The 21,091-nt window shown below is 41.4% G+C and overlaps 1 protein-coding gene across 8 annotated transcripts in view; it reads left to right on the top strand.

The window, feature by feature from the left end:
- Positions 1 to 405: 405 nt before the first annotated feature.
- Positions 406 to 21,091, top strand: part of LOC126248210 (nuclear factor 1 X-type) — a 601,762-nt gene continuing 581,076 nt past the window's right edge. For all 8 annotated transcript variants that reach the window (XM_049949028.1, XM_049949025.1, XM_049949026.1 and 5 more), the window contains exon 1: positions 406 to 522. In XM_049949028.1, the coding sequence (XP_049804985.1) occupies positions 442 to 522 (81 nt within the window). In that variant the 5' untranslated portion in view covers positions 406 to 441. The remainder of the gene's footprint in view (positions 523 to 21,091) is intronic.

The following is a 21,091-nucleotide window of genomic DNA, read 5'->3' as shown; positions in this document are numbered from 1 at the left end:
ACATCTGTCAACACCTGCTTTCTTTGGGATTGGGATTATTATATTCTTCTTATAAATTTTGATCCCGGTGATAAGAGGGGAATATTCAGAACGTTTTGCGAATTGACAAAAGAGGGAATGCGTTTCTAAAAAGCACAGTTCGTAGAGATAGACAGCGTATGGAAATGAGCGCAGAGAGGAGCGCGCGGTGCGGGTTGTGGCTGCGGCAGCCGCGCTTTTTGCGGCTGGGCTCTGCGTTGCGCGGAGCGCACGTGGTCGCCGCGGCGGTGCTGGGCCGCGGGGGGCGCGGGGGGCAGCGGGGCGGCGCCGGGCCGGCCCACCCGGGAGGGGGGCGAGGGCCCGCCCCCGCGGGGCGTACCGGCCTCCGCCGCCGCCGCTGCCGCCGCCGCCGCCAGACTGCCGGGCCGGCAGTACTCGCGCCGCCGCCGACGTGCTCGCACCATGTTCATCCCCGACACGCTGCGGAGCTGCATGGTGGAGCCCGACGTCTCGACATACCTGCAGGCGCCCTCGTCTGGACAGGTGTGCTACTCGCCCTCGCTTCTCTTCTCGTTACATTCTTGTCGCTCCCGCTGTTTTGTTATCTGGTTTGCACCTCCACCCTCCCGTTGTGGACCGACTGTGCGTGTTATCTGTCGCCGGGATTCGCACCGGCTCCGAGCCGCTCGGCAGCTGTGTAGTGCCGTACGGCGCGCGTCGCCGGAGGAGGTGTCGGCCGCCGCGGGGAACAGCTGTTTGTTATTGTTGTCGGCGTAGGCGTGAAGCTCGTGTGAAAATGATAAGGGGCGGAGTGCGGCGCGACGGCGGTCACGTGACTGGTTGCCAGGGGGCCCGTAGGCGGGGCCTGGCCGCACTGAGTGACAGCGCGGGGTGCACGTGGCCGCGCCATCCCTTCGCGCCTTTTCGGCCGCACCGCTCCACTGCGCGAACGTCATGTCGCCCGCTAGCAAGTCCTTCGTGTGTGGAGCCATCCCCCGCTCTTACTGTCTCAGTGATGTGGTTCGGCAAAACGTCTGCATCTAACACCTTTGTTATTGTTTTCTTCTGACCGGATGGGTTTGCGGTTCCTGTCAAAGCATCGTCAGTGTGTTATTGTACGTAGTTTTGCTGGGTGACACTGTACTCCACAATGACAGTGGGCGGTCGATTTTGCACCTATCGTCATTTCTGCTGTGAATGCTGTTACAGTAACTCTTGTACGTCACAAGAATGACGAGAAGTGCTAAAATCGATCACAGAGTTGTAACTGTCTATACTAAAACTGAAACACGCTCGAGACAGCAAAACGGTAGCAAGCAAATCTGTAACTCCACTGACGATGTTAAGAAACTAAACGCAAAACGGGTGCACTGACACTAAAATTGCTATTGAGCAGCTGTATGCAGGCGGTTTGACCAACCTCGTTACACTACTAACTCGTTTTTTCTTCTTTTGGTTGCTAGGAAATTTCGTCTCAAATATACCGATAAACAAACATCAAAAACAAATTGTTGGAAATCGCTATGTGGTGTCTACATAGTAACGATGTATATATTTTCGTAATATCGAGATGATTTCAGTGAAGGTCCTCCTTTGTTTGATAACACCGGTATGTTCGCGTGAATGTCGTACTATGTTAAGTACTGGTCACTTCCTGGCACACATGCCAGACTAAAATGTTCACAACTTATAACATATTTTAGTAAGGGCAAAAATCTCCCAGAATTTTTTTATAAATATCTAATGTCTACACTGCCAGCGATGTGTGTGCCCTATTTATCCTCTAAGCAGTGTAGCATACTCTTAGAAAACGTGATCGGCATTGAAGTTATTGTTTTCCTCGGTGGTTTATACAGAAGTAGCTGGAGATATGGTGATATACCGGTGGGATGATATCAGTATAGGACAGCAGCTCTGTGCCTGAGTCACTTAAGTAGCTTTCAGATAGCGTAACTGTACCCCAAATATGTCTCGGTTTACACGCCCTGCTGGTCTTTCTCGCAACTAAGGCGATAACGACACGTACATGTTTGTACGGCAGTCCAGGTCAAAAGTCAACATGTTTTGTCATTCTGGGTGAACACTGCACCCCAGAGTAAGCCGGTGGCTTGGAATGTTCATGTGCCATCCACTGTAGCCGGTTATATAGCCTATAAAGCATTAACGAATTTATAGTCTCATAAAGGCCATTAACTGCGGCTGAAGTATTGTTACTGTTTAGCTAGACTTAAATATAACAATTCAGAAAGTTTTCCGCCCTGCATAGTGGAGATGTTGTATGGGAATGTTATGCTTTCCGGTTGCACGAGAAGAAGTAAAACCTTACCCTTATACTCCCTCTAAAAATCTGTAGGAAATGTAGATCAGCTGCTTGGCTGAGTAGTGTTTAGTTTCTTGCCGTTAAGTACTGTTCGCCTTGGGACGTATGACATCTGTGCAGGAACGCCTTGCGGGCGAACAGCTTCAACAGGACACTTTCCACTTGGACCTGGTGAGCGTAGTGTAACAGACCAACTGCGTCCGCTTTGCCTTACAGAAAAAGACCACTGCTGTCAGTAACAGCAGCTCTAGTTGTGAAGTCTTTTGTTTAAAAAACACGACAGGATTCGACTTCCTAAAGGTCGATGATTGATCGTGTTCTTCAAACAGAAAATCTTACACCAGGAGCAGCGGCAATTATCTACAGCTGTGGTATTCACCGCTCTTCTCATGGAGAAATTAATAATTAAAAAAAGGTAAGAAGCTGTAACGAGCTCTATTTGTGACACTTTAGCCGTTTGCCGATTATCGCGATTAATTTGTAGGCACTAGACGGTGCAGAACAACTGGTGTCCAAAAATCTGAGCTAAATACGATTTTTAAATGCTACCGATCTTATCGAAATTGTTGCGAAGATAAAAAATTATTCGCTTTTTTGTGTCAATTTGAATTTCATTGCAGTTTTTGTTTCTCTTCATTTAATTTCGTAGACCTTTCAATATTTCCATTGTTGCAGCGGTGTTAGTGAGCTAAAAGAAGCCTGTCGAACCCAAATTATTTTTCCCCCTCTTTGTAATTTTAGCGCTCCACGCAGAATAGTTCAAAGGCATTTCTTAACAAGAAATTTAGTTTAGCGTTTCCTCTCCAACGTACACGCGTGAGTGACGTCTTACGGGTGTAGGACCTTGTGCTCCGCCTAATTTTAGAGACAATGGCTAGGAAACTGCGACCACGCTTGGAGATCTTAAGAGTGTCCGAAGTAGACGAGACGACTGAAATACAGTGTAAGACACCCTGAGTGTTTCCGCCGCTTGACAAAATAACTGTTCTTATTTAAAATGATAGCTAGATTCATTTGTTGTAAGTGTCTGAGGAATTTTAAAGAATCGTTCTATTTTTATTTTATGAACTTTGGCATCTACAGATTTTATCCATTTTTCCTAAAGAATACACTGAAGTAGTTTTACTATGCGTTGTCACGAATACCATGTATAACAGTCAGTAAAATTAATCAATGTCTCAAATACTTTGCTGGTAATGATTCCACGTGATGAGTTCCGCAGTTCAGTTGAGAAAAGTTCCCACACCGTGATTAGCGAGCTTGAAGCGGCTTGGGGACGAATCCAGAACTGTAGATCAGTAATCTACGCCCTGATATGACGTACAGCCTGCACCGTTGTGGCTCCGTATCTCACTCAGTCCTTTGGCTCGCAAGTATGCGACAAATAAAGTGCCCACAAACCTATTTTTAAAAAAACTCAGATTTGTCAGCTCTGGTTAACGGGACCGGTCGTAATCTGGTTCGCACGGCCGCTCAGCTTCTACGTCCTGGGATCCGCTCATACTTGTCCTAGCAATCAGTTGTAGTGCTCCCTTTTGGCTGTGTTTTCATTCAGTGGGCAGCACGCCTCAGAGTGTCGGCATCTCTTGTTTGGCCTTGCTTCTCCGACGCCTTACCGCACCCCCGCAGACTCGCCCGTCAAACGGAATCCGCCACTCCTTAATAAATACTTCCATTTCACTTGATTTGATACTCGTCTTGAATGAGCGAGTACAGCCGAGGGATACTTTCGGCCAAGTAACGATACAGAACTTTAAACTTGTTGGTGGGATAAGCAGTGAGACTTATTTGTGTCCTCTCGGCAGATACAGTATCTTAGCTAACAAGCCTATCCGTGTCGTCTCGTTACACAATCGAACATAGTGTCACGTGGCATTGAAATATCGCAAGGTAAAACTTTCCCCGGTTGGACTGTTATTCATTCGTGAAATAATTTTCTGGTAACCACATCGGAAATAACTGTAAAATATTAATTGTACAGCTCTACTAAAATACAGCATTTATCTAGTCCGCTAAGATCTTACAGAAGAAATCGAAATAATTCTGTCGTGCGAGTCTTATTTTCTGAAGCACAAAGTAATGTGTGACTCTTGTACATTTGTTGATTTGTTTCTATTGTACGTGTTTTAGAATTGGAATGTTACTTTTAAAACTATATTTCTTGTCTTATCTTGACAGCAGTCACTTTACATTTCCTGTTTGTAATACGGACCTAAAAACTATCTCTTTGAATTATCTCTTATATCGTACAACTTGTTTTGCATATCACTACTTTTTCCCCTTTATTTCTGTTCCTATTTATTTTCCACAAATTATTTTTTATTTCGAGCATAAATAGGGAAAGTGGTTTAACTTCACAAATTTATTGCAGATGTTCCTAAGTAAGTGGGGAAAACATAAACTCGAATCGTGGTCTTGAAACACTGTAACACTTTCCTTAGACATGTAAGTACTGGAAACGAAAACCACCTGAAACAGACAACTGTGGGATGACCTCTAGTTTAACATCGAATCCAATGCACAATCTTTCTGTCTTCAAGAAAGCTCTGCTAAGGGTGAAAAATCATTGAATTAGAAAATTTTAGTGCTTGCCTTTATTTATATTCTGAACAATTCTTGAGCATTTTTCTGACTGAACAGAATCAGATATAATCTTGTCACACTCTTCCTCTTGAATATCATCGTTTGTCAATATGGCTCAATACATCCGCTTTCTTTTTTTTTTTTTTTTTTTTACATTGCCTGTGTCTACACGTTTTGACATCTGTTTAACAGACAGAAAACGAAATCCAATTCTGTTTCTATTTTATTATATTTTTATTGCAGTCTAGGCGTACTTCATTTACGTTCATTTAAAACAAGACTTCTGCACTTTCATTAACCCGAACTGCCCATTTCACTTTTTCCCCACGTATCACCGCCATCACCACTATATACTCATGATCCGGAAGCAAATCTAATAAATTCTGCTGTCAAATCTAGCGCTGTTCCTCCACTCTTCTCCTGGGAATATTCACTTTTCGTGGAGCCGGTGCGAAATGAAAGCAGGTGGAATATTTTGGCTTATTAGAACGTGAAATACTTTGTTTGATCAGCAATGTCCATTTCGTTATTTTAAAGTTCCGTATGTTTTTAAATCATATGTTCCTTCGTTTTCACTATTAAAATGATAGCAGTTCTTCAGTTATTAAGCTGCAACAGTATGCTTTTATTGGGTCTCACTTTAATTACCGTCAGTGGTTAAACAATTACATAGATACAACAATTGCGCTGTGAGAACAGCCACTTCTGCTTGTTTAGAATTGCAGTGGCAGGAAGCTAATGGAAATTTTTATCAGTGAACTGCTCATGGCAGTTTCCAGGTGTTGTCTGAAGCGTTTATTTATTTATTTATTTTTCGCACTGAGTCCCCTGGTTCTTCAGAATACCTCGAGACATGCGGCTAAATAGCTGTTCTTTATAAGACGCGATAGGTATGATGAGTGATATTTCTGTTAAGCAGACTCACGGAGCAATGCGAGCCGTAGAAGTCGCATGCGTGATACATTCTAACGTAACCTATTTTATTCTCAAAATGTTACAGCCAAACCTGTCGTGCTACCTGTCACAAGCTAAACCAATGATATTCTGTTTTTGCATTCTGGACGGATTCCTGGTCTATTAGAGGTATTTGGTAGATCACAGTATCTTTCTAGTGTATTACGTTATCAAATTAAGGCTGAATTTCTTTATAAGGCATGTACCAGCAAATTACATGTCAGTACGTCACGTAGGTTCACTGAACTATTTAGAAATCGAAGAAAGTTGAACGTTCTTTTACTGCTGTAAAGTATTACTCGGAATCAGCCATGAGCTTTTATATGTGCACACTTGGCTCATGCTTCTACTTTTATTTCCAATTTTTATATCTCTAACATTTATTTTGCAAAAAACCTTTTACTTATTGACACGAACCTGGTGCTCTTCGGAATTTGAGGTAGTCAGGTTATAGCGGTGTTAACAGATTTCTATTTCCATATACTGCTTTTTCAGTGTTTGTGGTGATATGTATGTATTTTCCAATAATACGCAGCAGAGAGTTACATTAAACGTATTTTTTGCGAGGGTGACAAATCCCACCCTATAAAAAATAAATGGAACCTCCGTTTACTGAGTGCAAGACTACTTCGTTCAGACGGAGTAGGTTCAGGGAAACCAAAAATATTGGGAAATATCATCGTTACATACTTATTACACCATTTGTGTTTCAGCATCCATACTTATTAATATGAAAAAATACATAACATAGTGGTAATTTGTATTCTGTAGACCAAAAAAGACATCTTTACAGACCGAGTGAGGTGGCGCAGTGGTTAGCACACTGGACTCGCATTCGGGAGGACGACGGTTCAATCCCGTCCCTGGCCATCCTGATTTAGGTTTTCCGTGATTTCCCTAAATCGTTTCAGGCAAATGCCGGGATGGTTCCTTTGAAAGGGCACGGCCGATTTCCTTCCCAATCCTTCCATAACCCGAGCTTGCGCTCCGTCTCTAATGACCTCGTTGTCGACGGGACGTTAAACACTAACCACCACCACATCTTTACAGTTAAAATTTAAATTTATCGTTGTTATAAGTATTCGTTCTGGTCTGCGACTGACTAACGAAATTCTTTTAAAATGCATTTCCTGCTCCAGTCTCTCTTTATTACTAAAAAGCTTTATTACGACACCTTTCGGGAGCATTGCAAATTTTGGAAATTATAAATAAATCGGTAAAAGTTCACTGTTAACGTTAACACAGACCCAAACATACATTTTCAGAGTTGGATATACATTTGTGAATACAGGTATTTACTGTCAAGATAGTGAACTATTATCCAACCATCAAAGATGATTTTTAGAAAGTCACTTCCGATGATTCTGAACCTTCGTCATGACAAAAGTAAATTATATTATTTTGACACTAAATAAATGAACAACTTCCACTCATTATTATTTGCATTTTGGATTGATTTCAGAGAAAATTGCTCTAACTTCATGTGATTGGCATCAGTTTCCTGTTTTTCTAATTTCATTAATTCCCTCTAAAAAGCCATAATATATATACTGGAGCTTTTCCATCGTAAGAAAGCTAACTGAAGAGAACTTTTATAATATCTTCAGGACTATTTAGAGGGTACGCTCCATCTTCAGGTACCAATGGATCCTTTGCATATCTACGTTGGTGTGGTTGTATCAAGAATAATTTAATAGAGTTCAAAAGGGTTCAGAAATGGCTCTAAGCACTACGGTACTTAACATCTGATGTCATAAATCCCCTAGACTTAGAACTACTTAAACCTAACTAACCTAATGACATCACACACATCCATGCCCGAGGCAGGATTTGAACTTGCGACTGTAGCAGCAGCGCGGTTCCGGACTGAAGCGCCTAGAACCGCTCGGTCACAGCGGCCGGCTAATAGAGTTCATGTGCATAATGTGTAGTCAACATCGTGTACGTACTTACTTAATTTGCACCAAACTAGAGCGTCATTAATTTTTATTTATTCGTTTTCATTGCGAGCTGTTCCTTAATAGCTACACTACATGACATGACGCGTCAAATTACAGCAACGTACAACTTAAGTCTGTGCAACAGTTGCTACACCTTGCTACTTAAATGCGCGGGTCATATGGAAGAGATTTTAGCTTCGAAACGCACTGTGCCAAATAAATATTGTGAATACAGCATAACAATCGACTATAATACAGTCAAATTACGAGTATGTGCTGTTGAAAACTGAGGTAGTCAGGCAAGAGAATCTAGAGCCACGCCCTCGACGACGCAGTAATTGACTCGTAATCTCATCGCAATATTTGCGTAAGATGAAATAGTGACGAAAAATAGTGGCCTCTAGGTTTCTAATGAGACCGCAGTGATGTTACGTAACAGCTGACACACCGCGTTATCTATAGAGAATGTCAACAGCTTGCGATTCGAAGACTTCAGCAAATTTGCTGCACGACTTCTGTGTGACGTATAAGTTTGTTCTTTCTGCTCCCGCGCTCAGTTTGTTTCATGTTCTTCCAACGATTATTTGCAAAGTTTGCCATGTTCCCAGATGGAGTGGATATGCTCCTTGTTTCGGTGTTCCCCGCCGAGCTGTTATCTGCGCAGTAGACATCCGAGCGGCTACGCGACTTCCCTGACACTGTATGCTACCGTTCCCATACGTCTATCCCGGAAGGACTCCGAAGTCGGAAAGCAACGCGTAGCGCGCCGAAAGACCGGACTAGGTGAAACGAATTCCCAGTAATCTCCACACTCTGCTCCAGCTGACTTGACTGAAGGATGTGAGATAAGCGTAATCTTAGGCTGTCACTGCCGAAATAACACATATTTTCGTATCACCGCAAGCTTCTATAGATAACGAGACGAACTAGTGTCTGGTATGTGGTTTCCTTAAGAAACGCACCGTATTTTTCTAGAACTGTTAACACAAATCTAAGTCTTCCATTTGCCTTCTCTACTACTGATTTCACGAAGGTGCTCAAATTTTAGGAATCCAATCTCCCATTTGAAGATAGCGTCCACACGTTGGCTGTACAAGGTATTTCATCTATTTTTTTTAAATAAGATTAGTAATCAGTATCACCCCGATATTGACAGTAAGACAAGGGTGTCCAACCCGCGGGCCTCATGCCGCCGAATGCGGCCCAAGAAGTGAGAAACTATCACACGATCCGTTAAAAAAAAAAAAAAAAAAAAAAAAAAAATCTGTGAAATTCCGTTTATGTTAAGTTATGATAAATTGAAAGTATTCGGTTTGAAAAGCACGGAACACGATATCTTTCTCTCATTGGTCCATCCATACCTAGCTCTCCAATTTATTTTTTTCAGTGGTTATAGTTAGTGTTTAGTAGATTATGCGAGGCTCAAAAATACTCGCTTTCGTAAGCTGAAAGGTTCGATATCACTGCTCTGAGATATGAAACCATTGTTGAAAAAAGAAATGTGAAAGAGAAACTCGTACAAGATCTCTTCGAAAGCACAATCTCGGTATTCCTCAGAGAACACTGAAAATTTAATTTTAGGTGACTGAATGGGGACCTGAAGGCGGTTTTCGCGGATACGAATAAATTGTCGTAAGCCCATGTTCAAAATATGTACTGAAGCTGTGTACTGAGGAATAGACGTCCGATGGTGCAACGCATCACATTAATTTTGACAATTTCCGTGAGAGAATAATGAAACTCGTTCTGGAGTTGCAATTTCTTACGCAGTTCAAATATACAAAGTAAGAGGATCAGTAGGCTGAAACTGCTGTCTTTGTTTCTCTCTGCTTGTCTTTCGAGTGATTCTCTTTGAAGTGATTTCTCTTCTGCAGCCTAAATTACATTTCGCAAAGTCAGTTGCCTCGGAACTCCACAGCCAGAATATGTTACCACTAAGCACGGTGAGTGCCTGTTTTCTTCAGTTCCTCGTAGATACACCCCTTAAGCGGTGATGAGGTCTCCCAGTTGGATTTGTGCTCTCAAGAAAGTCGTGGCCTCAGGTAGTCTCAGATGATCCTTTTGTCTCATATGGTCCAGCCCATAAAACAGTCGGTGACTGAGCAAACTATACGTACCAGTGATACATATTCACTGTATAACATCAATGTTTGTATTTTTATGGCTTCAACAAATCTGGAAGATCATCCAGAAAGAGCGGGGACAAAGCTGTTCTACCACCGCTCTTATCTAGGAAGGGCAGTCCGAGCGCCGCTGAGAGGTAGAGTACAGCTGGCTACTGGTAGCTGCTTTATATGGCACTTAAACTAGACACTGGGCACAGAATTTACACATGAGGTGTATTAACCAGCTGATAGTTAGTTAAATGTCCAAATGCTCGTGGTTCGAATACTTAACTATATTACGAAACTGCTGTCCCGAAGCTTGGTACCAGTTAGTGGTTGCGTATCTAATGACTTCCAGACTCAATAAAAATTTAATTTTCAGTATTTCGAGTGGTTATTGCCCAATTTAAAGATTTTAAAAGCCACCCATTAAAAGGTATAGTCTCACGTTAAAAGTTTAACACAACGGGGGCAAGTATTATTGATGGAAACTGTGTGTTGGTCTTAAGGCGGCGGAACTGACGGCGTGCAAAAAGCCAGATTTTATTCATCCAGTATTTGAGAATGAGAGTGCTTACCGACTTACAACAAAATTTACACATAATTTCAAACCTTTAAGAACCTTTTTCTAGCTGAGACTCCCACAAGCTAATGAAAGTAATAAAGATCTTTGTTTACTACATTCTCGCTGTTCATGCATCCATACTTCAGCATCAGGAATGACGTTTTGATTTCTTACTTCCTTACAAACGAGTCTATTCACAACGCAGTTTGCTGACAGTATTCGCATATATCGCTGAATGTACCTGAAAAATTATATCATTATACGACATATAGCACAGGAGATATAACGTCATAAACATTGAAGTGCGTGAAAAACTCGCTTCTGCTTGAAATGGAGCGCAAATTACCCTGACTGTACTATCTAGTGTTTCATAATGAGAGCACTTAGCAACGTCCAACAAAATTCATGTATAATTTCAAACATTTTCTCGCTTACACATTTGCGTGCAAATATTTAACACATTAATTGATTTGTAGAGTACGAGGGTCGATCAGTAACTAATGCCTCACATTTTTGCTCTCAGAACATATTTATTGTTAAGAGTTAGAATCTGGTGACAATATACATCTACATGTCTCGTCCATGTCCTATTTTTCAACTTAGTCTCCATCACGGTCTATGGCCGTACGCCAACGTTGTGGAAGAGCATATATTCCCTGCTGGTAAAACCTCTTGTCCTGTAGGCATAGCCATGTTTTCGCTGCAAGACTGACACTCTTGTCGTCTTCAAAGTGCGTTCCCTGTGGAGAATCTTTAAGCGGCCCAAAGAGATGGAAGTCCGCGGGTGCCAGGTCTGGACAGTATGCTGTCTGTGACAAGACGTCCCGAGCCTGGCTGATCATGGAGCTCAGTTTCTGTGTTTCCTGAGGCTGTAATATTCTTTACCTATCTTCAAACTGTACTCCTATCAACTGCAGAATCGCCATACACTGCACACAAACATGTATGGATGTTCACCACGGTTTCTTTTTCTGCACACAAGAATTCAATAACAGCACGCTGCTTGTAGTGTGAGTCGTACGTAGACGCCACTTTGACGCTTTATTGTGGCTCTGCCATCTGCCAGAACGGTTCGAAACTTCACCGGCGTACAGAAAATACATCAAAAGTAAAGCACCAACAACGTTAAAATGGTTCAAATGGCTCTGAGCACTATGGGACTTAACTTCTGAGGTCATTAGTCCCCTAGAACTACTTAAACCTAACTAACCTAAGGACATCACACACATCCAAGCCCAAGGCAGGATTCGAACCTGCGACCGTAGCGGTCGCGCGGTTCCAGACTGTAGCGCCTAGAACCGCTCGGCCACTCCCACCAACAAGGACGTTTGTCTATGTATATTAATGGCTTTTTAAAAAAATGTGGGTCATTACTTATTGAACGGCCCACTTAATTAGACGTTTGATGCTGTGGAGTCTGAGTCCTTAGAGAATCGGGAGTTTGCTATTGCTACCTGAAGCAATATCTTTTGAGGCATCTCTTGTACTTCCTAGGCTCCTTTCTGCTGAACATATGCATTCACTGGACGATTCGCAATCACGTAGTGCCAGTGTCATTTACTATTCTGAAACTGTTTAGTTACGAAAAGGCAATGGCAAGTCGTCTCCTGTAGGGTCCTTCCAAAAACTCGACAAGGCTAGAGTTATAACTACGCTGCCGGAACGATCCTCGAATCTCAGTACACAGAGACTGTTTCCGTCGTACGGTGGACTCCTCAGCAAAGGAAAGGCACGGTCGGATTGGGGATCGAAACCGGTTCTATCGAAAGAGTTGTCGGCACGTTGGACGCTGCAGGAAAATATCTGCGAGTGCATTTGTACGACTTGGCGGTAGCATGGTGAGCAGAGTGTTGGTGACTTAAGTGTGCGGCCCGACACGTTCGCACAGTGCTACTGGCATCGCCGACTCAGGGAGTGGCCGACACCGCTGCGATTTATTGGCGCCACGAGGAATTGGCGTGGGCTCGCGGGAAACACTTCTCGCCTATCTCGTATACTTGACGGACAGTCCTAGAGACAAGGCGCCACGCAGAGACACACACATCCTGTCTACTTTGCTGCGGCCGCCTCGAGAGGCTCAATAAAACCAGGTAGCCAAATACATAAAAAATTGGTTTCCTCGAAATTATGTGGCTCTAATAGTGATGGCTCACGTTACAGAGGTGGACACTGGGAAGCGAAGGTGCTGACAGCCGAATAATTCTCAGACTTAACCTTACTGCGCGAGATCCAGTACAATAGTAACAATGACGAAGCGTTATAACTTTCGCAGCAAAACAATAATAATAATAAAACTATTTCTGAGTACACTGTTCGCTGTTCGGGGCCGGCCGTTGTGGGGGAGTGGTTCGGTCTGGAACCGCGCGACCGCTACGGTCGCAGGTTCGAATCCTGCCTCGAGCATGTATGTGTCTGATGTTCTTAGGTTAGTTAGGTTTAAGTAGTTCTAAGTTCTAGGGAACTGATGACCTCCGATGTTAAGTCCCATAGTGCTCACAGCCATTTGAATCATTTGAACACTGTTCGTGTCTGCGCAGTAGATTTTTCGTGAAAACGTCGAGCTAAAATTGTAACTAGTGTTTCGTATTAACTATCTAGCTCTTTAATACAATGAGTACGCAGAGTAGTATATTGGTTACAGAATAGGTAAGTCACAAGTTACTACTGTTGCTGGCAGCGTATGCCCGATGGGCCAGCTACGTAGTCGCTTTGCACCGTTTCTTCATTTCCTTTTCGACGCTGCCGTAGCTCTCACATTCGCTTGCCTCAGGGCTTTTTAGGCTTTTTGGAATCCTTTCGACGCGCTCTCTCCTCTGACTTGCGTTTTCTATCATTCCGAGCGTATTTACGAGTCAAATGAGACGCCATCTTTCATTACTTTGTAAATTTCAAGTTAGTAGCGATTTTCATTTATATTCAGGCGAATATTTTTAGTGTCTTACTGTGGGTCATAGAAGTGCTCCGTAAGCTTTGCACAACGACACCCGAATTAATGTACAAGCTAAACGCATTTCCACTCTCCACCAATTTATATCTTTAAACAAAGCTAATTCCCAACGTCACTCGCATGTGCCTTTAATGGTACGATGACATCACAGGCAAAACAAATACTGCATGAGAAAGGCATACAAAAAAAAAAAAAATGGCTCTGAGCACTATGGGACTTAACATCTGAGGTCATCAGTCCCCTAGAAGTTAGAACTACTTAAACCTAACTAACCTAAGGACATCACACACATCCATGCCTGAGGCAGGATTCGAACCTGCGACCGTAGCGGTCGCGCGGTTCCAGACTGAAGCGCCTAGAACCGCTCGGCCACACCGGCCGGCTAAACGCATACAGAAATGACCATTGTTTACTCATTATTGCATTATTAGTGTCGTAACTATTAGCGATAGTGTAGTATGTCACACAAGAAAGATCTACCGACGAGCGAATAGACGTTTTCATGTCAAAAAATAAAAATGTAGAAAAACGGCACTCGATAACACTCCAGTCGCTGTACCACTGCTAAAGGTTGACTCAAGAGCTTTGCTTTGAATTCATTGGACTGAATATGTCACATAGATAATCATTTTGTCTCAAGCAGTTCGTGTTACAAGACGCGGCGTTTGGGAGGTACGTACCCGGTCGGAAGCGCTCAGGAAGAATAGATGTAGTCTTTCCCAAGACTCAGTCAGTATACTCCCACCTTACTTACGTTGTATACGATAAATCTGGTGACTCAGATTTAGTACCAAAGTACTGTGTTGTGGAATTAAGGATCCTTTCTTCTCGTACAATTGGTACCGTTCCATCTCGAAGCTTTAGTTTGGTGCGATAACAGCATCTGTTTAATGTGATGAGTTTCTAGTATTGACGATGATGGGACAGAGAGAAGGGAGAGGGAAATCCTTGTATATCCTGACGAAAATATCGAGCAGTAGTCGAACTTGACGTTCTCAATCGATGGACGGACAAACAGTGTTATGTGATTTTACTCTATGAAACGCTTTACTGATGTTAGCGATTGAATCCTGGACGTTGACGTACAGAAATTCTAGGCAACCACATTTTATCCCCTTGGAAGCCAAAAATTCTCTGGATATTTCTTCCACTATCAGGACTAATTAAATAACTGGCATTAGTAACGTCGGCTTAAGGGGAGATGTTTCTTCTGTAATGTTCATGATGTACTTGACGAGTCATACACTCAATTACAATAAACGTAATATCTCTTCAAGAAATGACTCTTACTGAGCAACCAAGATCCTTCTAGGACCAATTTCCAGACCGCGTTTGTAAGAACGGTATCGTATACAGTGGAAAATTCACTTGAGACGTACTGTTCTGTCTCCACCCCTTTTAAAAACTGAATACAACGGATTGCTCGGCTATTCATTACATTTTAGTAAAATCAGCGTACTCCTCAAAGTTTGGAAGGACTCCCACAGCCACTGCTATGACGGGACACTGAACGTAGTGAGATTCGCAGTTGGAATATCTCCCGCAAACGGTCCGCAAGACTAGTTTGAGCCTGAAGACGCAATTTCTGTCATTTCGTTGTACCAAGTTAAAGCCGTCTTCTGTTCGCCTTTGAGTAATTTTATTAAACGTCATGTCAGTCATCGTGTGTCGTCTGACACAAGTAATCCTTGGTCGAACCTCGCGAACGTAAATAAGTATGTCAGAAGTGTAGTGGCAGTGTACACCTCTGTCTTAATCTAATATGGACTAAGATATCTTGTAACATGTGCTCCGTATGTTCAGAGCGACACATCAGAAGATGGGTGTGTTTTCACAAAAGACAGGTTACCACCCGATAAAAATGGCATGTAAAAAGAGGTCCTCACTCACCTTGTACGTTACCTTCATTTCAAAATATTAATATCATTTTGAATAAAGTTAGAAAAATTGAAGGCACACGTCGTCTTGTGGACACATAGCTATAAGCGTTTTGTAATCCAAGGTTTGTGCAGGATTTACTTTACACACTGACATTTCGAAAAGACAATCATAAAATAGGAGTTATTGAAAAAGTTCATTCCAAAGAAATGTTATTTTCTATTATAATCATTATGATTGCGAAAAGTTAGGCTTACTGGCAGCCTGTGAAAGTTGAAGTAATAGATTCTTACTTGTGCTTCTCGCGTCACGCAGTTTTCCGCAGTTGCAAATACTAAAAGTAATAGATTCTTCCCATGGTCCTTGCGTTACCTGTTTTACTGCAAGTGCAATGCCAATCGCCAGGATAAGAATGTGACAAGCCCGTGTTTTTTGCATACTACAAGACGTGCCACTCTAAAATTAAAAAGGTACAGCGAGCTAACAAAAAAAGTAAATTGCTCTTTCTGTTTTTTCATATCTGTTTTTAGTCAAAATCTGCACATATCAGTTTTCTAGCGCTATCCTAGATTTGCGGTCCCTCATTTCTGCAGCCGCTGACGTATCATAAACGTTCCGAACGTTAATAAACAGAGACTGAAAGAGACGGTGCAAGGAATTACTTAATTCTATACGTGCCTTTGTACTATGAAGTAAATTGTGAACGTATTGGTTTCCGTTGAACGAACTGGTATTGGTTACTGCAAATATGACGCTCTCTACATAAGGAGCTTGAATTGCACAAACCAACGAGGGATCATTTAAATAATCAAATAATCAGTGTGCTACATTTACTAATAAAATAACTTTGCAGGTTCCACTCACTTACACTAAATTCAGTTAAGTTGTTTGGTTACTAAGGACTTCAATGGCAACAGCATGACAATCTCTAGCCTTCCTTTTTTCATGATACTCGATCTGCTTCTGAGGTTGACAGGATGGGTTAGCGCTTCTTTAAATGACAGAACACAGTTTTTTAACTACTGAATGCATTTCAGGATTAAAAAACACGACAAAGTCAACCTGCGAAAGTAATCGAAAGGTGGCTGTCTCTTTTCAGGATAGTTCAGCGGGCATCATAAATTTAAGATGAAAACTGTGATTCTGCCGAGTTTATTCCATTACTGTGATTTTCACAAAGAATTAATGTATTTCATGTTTCACCTTCAGAGAAGTAATTTTCTGTATGATTATAATCGTTTTTCTATCGCAGACTTTTGACTAAAGACCTCCAGTGAAGTTGCACAGCATTACAGGAACGCTGTTGTGAAATATTGCCTAATACCTTAACGTTACCCATTAGATGAAATTTGTTTCTTCTGTATGAAACCGTTTTCTTAGAATCGTCGCTGCACTTAGGCCGAGCAGTATATGTGTCCTATTTTTGTCCGTAGCGGCGTGGTACTATACATGCAAATTACTCATAAATAAGAACGCAACTCCAAAGCCATCAAGATCTTTGTGAACCAAAAATTGTTATCTTAAAGAGTAAATTGCAATCGACGAATAAACGTTTTCTTCTGTAGCAAAAAAGTAGGAATAGTTTATGTAAATTGAGAAATTTCAAGGCCCAAGTTGAGTCTATATTCCGGATCAAACAACATTAAATAAAAATAATGTATGATCTGAACAGATAGTACTCATATGGTGTATCTCCCCATCACGCACCAATAGCGTGATTTCTCCAGTGTGCAAGTACATAGAGGAACGTGTTGAAAATATACACATCGGATAACAAGTTTGAGATAACATTTTACTTTGCATGGCGGGCGAGTGTCTTTGGCATCTCTCTTTGCCTTTTCTGAAAACACCATCAAATCATATTCGTGCTATAACATTTCCTCTTCCTGTCGTTCCACTATGTGACGATTACTGCTGTGGTACAGGGTTTTAGTTCTGACTTCGTACCAAGAAAAGATTTATTTAAATTTTTAGTCCCATAGTTGTTTGTTGGCGGGCATATCTAACAGACTAAAGGTTAATTAATTATCTAGAGGCTAGACACCGAGGTTGCAACGATAACGTAGGCAGGAGACACCTAATGAATGAGTAAATAATTATTTAATAGATTCAAAATCTGATTTCCTGCACTACCGATTTTGTTCTGGAGTCGTCATTGAAAACATACAATTCCTCATTAGGAGTTCCACAAATTTTATTTAAAACCCAACGAAAAATATTAATCTTTTATTCTATTTTCTGAGATTTCCAAAAATAAGCATTTAAAATATATATATTACAAGATAAATTGCTATATTCCCACTTATAACTGCAGAATCAAATAGTCCTCCAGCTTCTTGTAGTGTTCTTATACTCAGCTGATCTTGCTATATTTCTCTGCGCTGAGCATTAGTTTATACAGAGATGAGGGTATAATTGTTTGCAATTCGTCAAAGACGATTTTCCGTCATAACTAACAATTACGGCACCAAATCCTAAGGCCTACTTTTATTGTTGCCTGTAGAGGCTTCGGACTGTTCACAGCCAACGTTTACTCTCTGTGGCTTGTCAACGAAGAATGCACGACACCAGAAATTAGATGGCGTGTGTATTGAGGAATTACTTCACGTTTTCTAGCACTTGTAAGAACAGTTACTGGGATCGATCTTACCGGTACGGGGTAGCGAAGAATTATGCAGAAACACAACCGCTTGGATGGTCTAACATTTAAAGATGGAAGCGATTGGTTGAATACAGAAGCTGATACTCTTCTGACTTTTCCTTAGTGTTATCGTGATTAAATCAATCATTTGTGAGTTTGTAGTCATAATCCAGGTTTATTTCTTGGTGTTACTGATTATAAAAAGAAATTAAGTAAGCGTCGACTCATTTTCGTGGCAGTAAATGCTTATGAGTTTATCAACACTTCACATTTGTGGTTACCTAAGTATTGAACTCGTATTTTTTTCTAGATAATGGTGGCTTAAATAATCACATGATCCGGTGTGATGTGAATACTTTTGGCGCAGTTACAATTATGTGGTCATTAATGACCCATTTGCTGTACATCTTCAGCACAAACCATCAATAGAATGGTATTACCATGCCATTATTTATTTATAATCTATGTTAGAGCATATGGATAAATATTCATCAGATAGCTGTACGAGCTCCATTGGAGAAGTCAGTGAAAGTAACGGATTGAATTTAGGTATTTCGAGCTTTTCTGACTCACGTTGAGTTCCGAAATCGTTGACTGTATAAGAATTCTAATACTTGTTTGTTTAACAGCCTGAATCGCATTGTTGTAATCCTGCGGTGACATTCGAAACTCCATGGTACGCGGAACTGTGTTGATGCTCTTGGTCAAAGATAAATGTTTCTCCTTCTGAGCAAATGCCACGCGTCGTAATAATAGAAATGCCAAGTGAGTATTCTTAAAGAATGTAAGCTCTTCACTACAGTTTATAATACGATTGACCTGCAATGCGGCGGCATTTTGCTACCTGTGTCTAAACATACATACGGCCTTGACATTTCAGCGAGCTTACACACCGCCGGCCTGTATCAGCCAGTCTTGCCAACATACACACTAACGCGCGTATTATGTGTTGCTTAGTAGAACCTCTGATTTATTTTCTTTCTCGTAACGCATCTTCTTTCTTAATTTATACAAGCCATTTATGACTGCACATAACTCATAATGAAACATTCACTTATCATTTTTTTTCGTCCTGTCGTTTATTGAAACCGCCGAGTAACGTAACAAGCATTTACGGAATATCGTGTATCGTTGTATCCCCGTAGGATTACAAGTGTGCACAAAATGAAATTTGTACAACAGGAAAAACAATCAAATATATGTGGATATTGTGTCACCATAGACACAAACAGTTAATGAAGCTCTTTTGTGTTTAAGAAACCAGACATTATCTCAAAATGGCCCAGCGTTATGTTTTCAGTTGCTTCGTTTAATGAAAATCAGAAATCACGTGTTGTCCGAGATATAACTGGCCAATAATTTTCGTACAAAACACCACTCTTAAAAGTAGGTGTTTAATATACAAATAAGTATTTTCTAACGTAAAATCGCACATGTTCTGTGAGTTCACATACCCAAATTTTCTCAGTTAGGCCTTACCTGAAGAAATGAAAATCTGTAGGAATACTGGAATGGAATAAAGAACGATATGTCCCGATATCAGTTAGTTCATAAGCAACCGGTAGAACTCAACACACGAAAGCTAGTCTGTTAGCTTCATCTCACGCACAGCAGCAAATTTGTGAGGGTAAAGATGCAGGTCCTTTTGACAATGTTCAGGCACGACAATCGTTCTTTTCCGATCTGCGCAACCGAGCTGTGTTTAGATTTGGCGGACTTAACTTCACTTGCGCACTGTTTTGTAGCGTTCGGACTCATTTGAGCTGTTCTAATGATCTCTTTGTTGTCTCGATTACATTCCCACGTAATGCTGGAAAATTTTTGAGCCAGTTTTATTTTTTCTGGCTTGTATATTAACTGTAGCATTTCTCTCAAAACTTCCGTAGCCGTTCATTTGAAACATACTCGATAGCACCCAGATCCCCTTTCGTATCGTTGTTTTATTCTCTGTTGGTATTCGAATGAAACACAGGGTTAGTTGGACGAAGATGGTTGGAGGACTCCACTGTAGCCTTATTAAAGGGACCATCCTAACTTTTGGCTGTATTGATGTAAGGAAACGGAAAATCTAAAGCACGCACTCTCGATTGAGATTTCTATATGACTCAGAAAAATACAAATACAGGGACCTAACAGCTGCATTGTATCCCGCGAAACGACTTCGTCTGATTTCTACAGTCGTGAAGGTAATTTAAAGAGGAAGACGTTACTTTTCATACCGTTTTATCTAATAATCTATCTCCTGTGATGTGTACGACTAGAGATCATTGTTAGAATACACAAATCATATGGTTCCCGTAAATAAAAAAGGAGAAGTTATTATTCTATGCACCATCCGAATTCTAGGTGAAAGCAATAAGAGTGAACGAAGCACTTTTACGAAAGTGAATGGAAGGTGAAATATTTCCTGTTAAAGCGATGGGTGAGCAAATTTCACGTATTGTGTCTAAAATTCTCGCAGTAGACGTTAACAGATTCCGTTACTTTATACAGTACGATCTCGTACAATATTATTGCGTACCGTTGCGATAACGTAGGTGCTTCTTTTGGCAAAGAGTCGGAATAGGGGTGGTAGTAGGTTTTATTCTTAAAGGTGGCAGCTGTGTTACTGACCATATACCGATCATTACGAGTGGTAGTGCTCTGAACGGTAAATAAGGAAGGGAGATTGGTGTTAAACGTTCCACCGATGACGGTGTCAACACAAACTCTGATCGGAAAGGAGGGGAAGGAAATCGGCCGTGCACTTCCAAGGGAACCATCCTGGCACTCACCTTAAACGCTTTAGAGAAAGATAGATAAAAAGCACATCCTCTCATTCACCAGGCTGATTGAGCCGTTTCAAGAATTCCACCTGTGTCACAGCCAAAATTTTACTTCATACACCTCATGTTTTTCTTTGTCCAGTTCGTCAAAAATTGCAGACTTTTGTGTTTGTGGCTGCCCTTAAAAGTAACTTCACTTTTAAATGAACAGAACCGTCTCAGTCATCTAACGGTATGTCCTCTAGAGGAACGCATTCACACCGATTTATTTTTCTAAGCTACTACTGAGATGCACGTGACGTATAATCGATAACTAGAATACCACGAACGAAAACCATCAGTCGTTTCTGTAACTTATTTGGTGTATTACTTTTCATTTTTTAGTCAGCAGCTACCGCACCAGATAGTACTGTT

Source organism: Schistocerca nitens, chromosome 3 (genome assembly GCF_023898315.1).
Source record: "Schistocerca nitens isolate TAMUIC-IGC-003100 chromosome 3, iqSchNite1.1, whole genome shotgun sequence".
NCBI classification, from domain to species: Eukaryota; Metazoa; Arthropoda; class Insecta; order Orthoptera; family Acrididae; genus Schistocerca; species Schistocerca nitens.
Note: the sequence above shows the minus strand (reverse complement) of the source record. Positions and strands in the feature narration are given on the sequence as shown.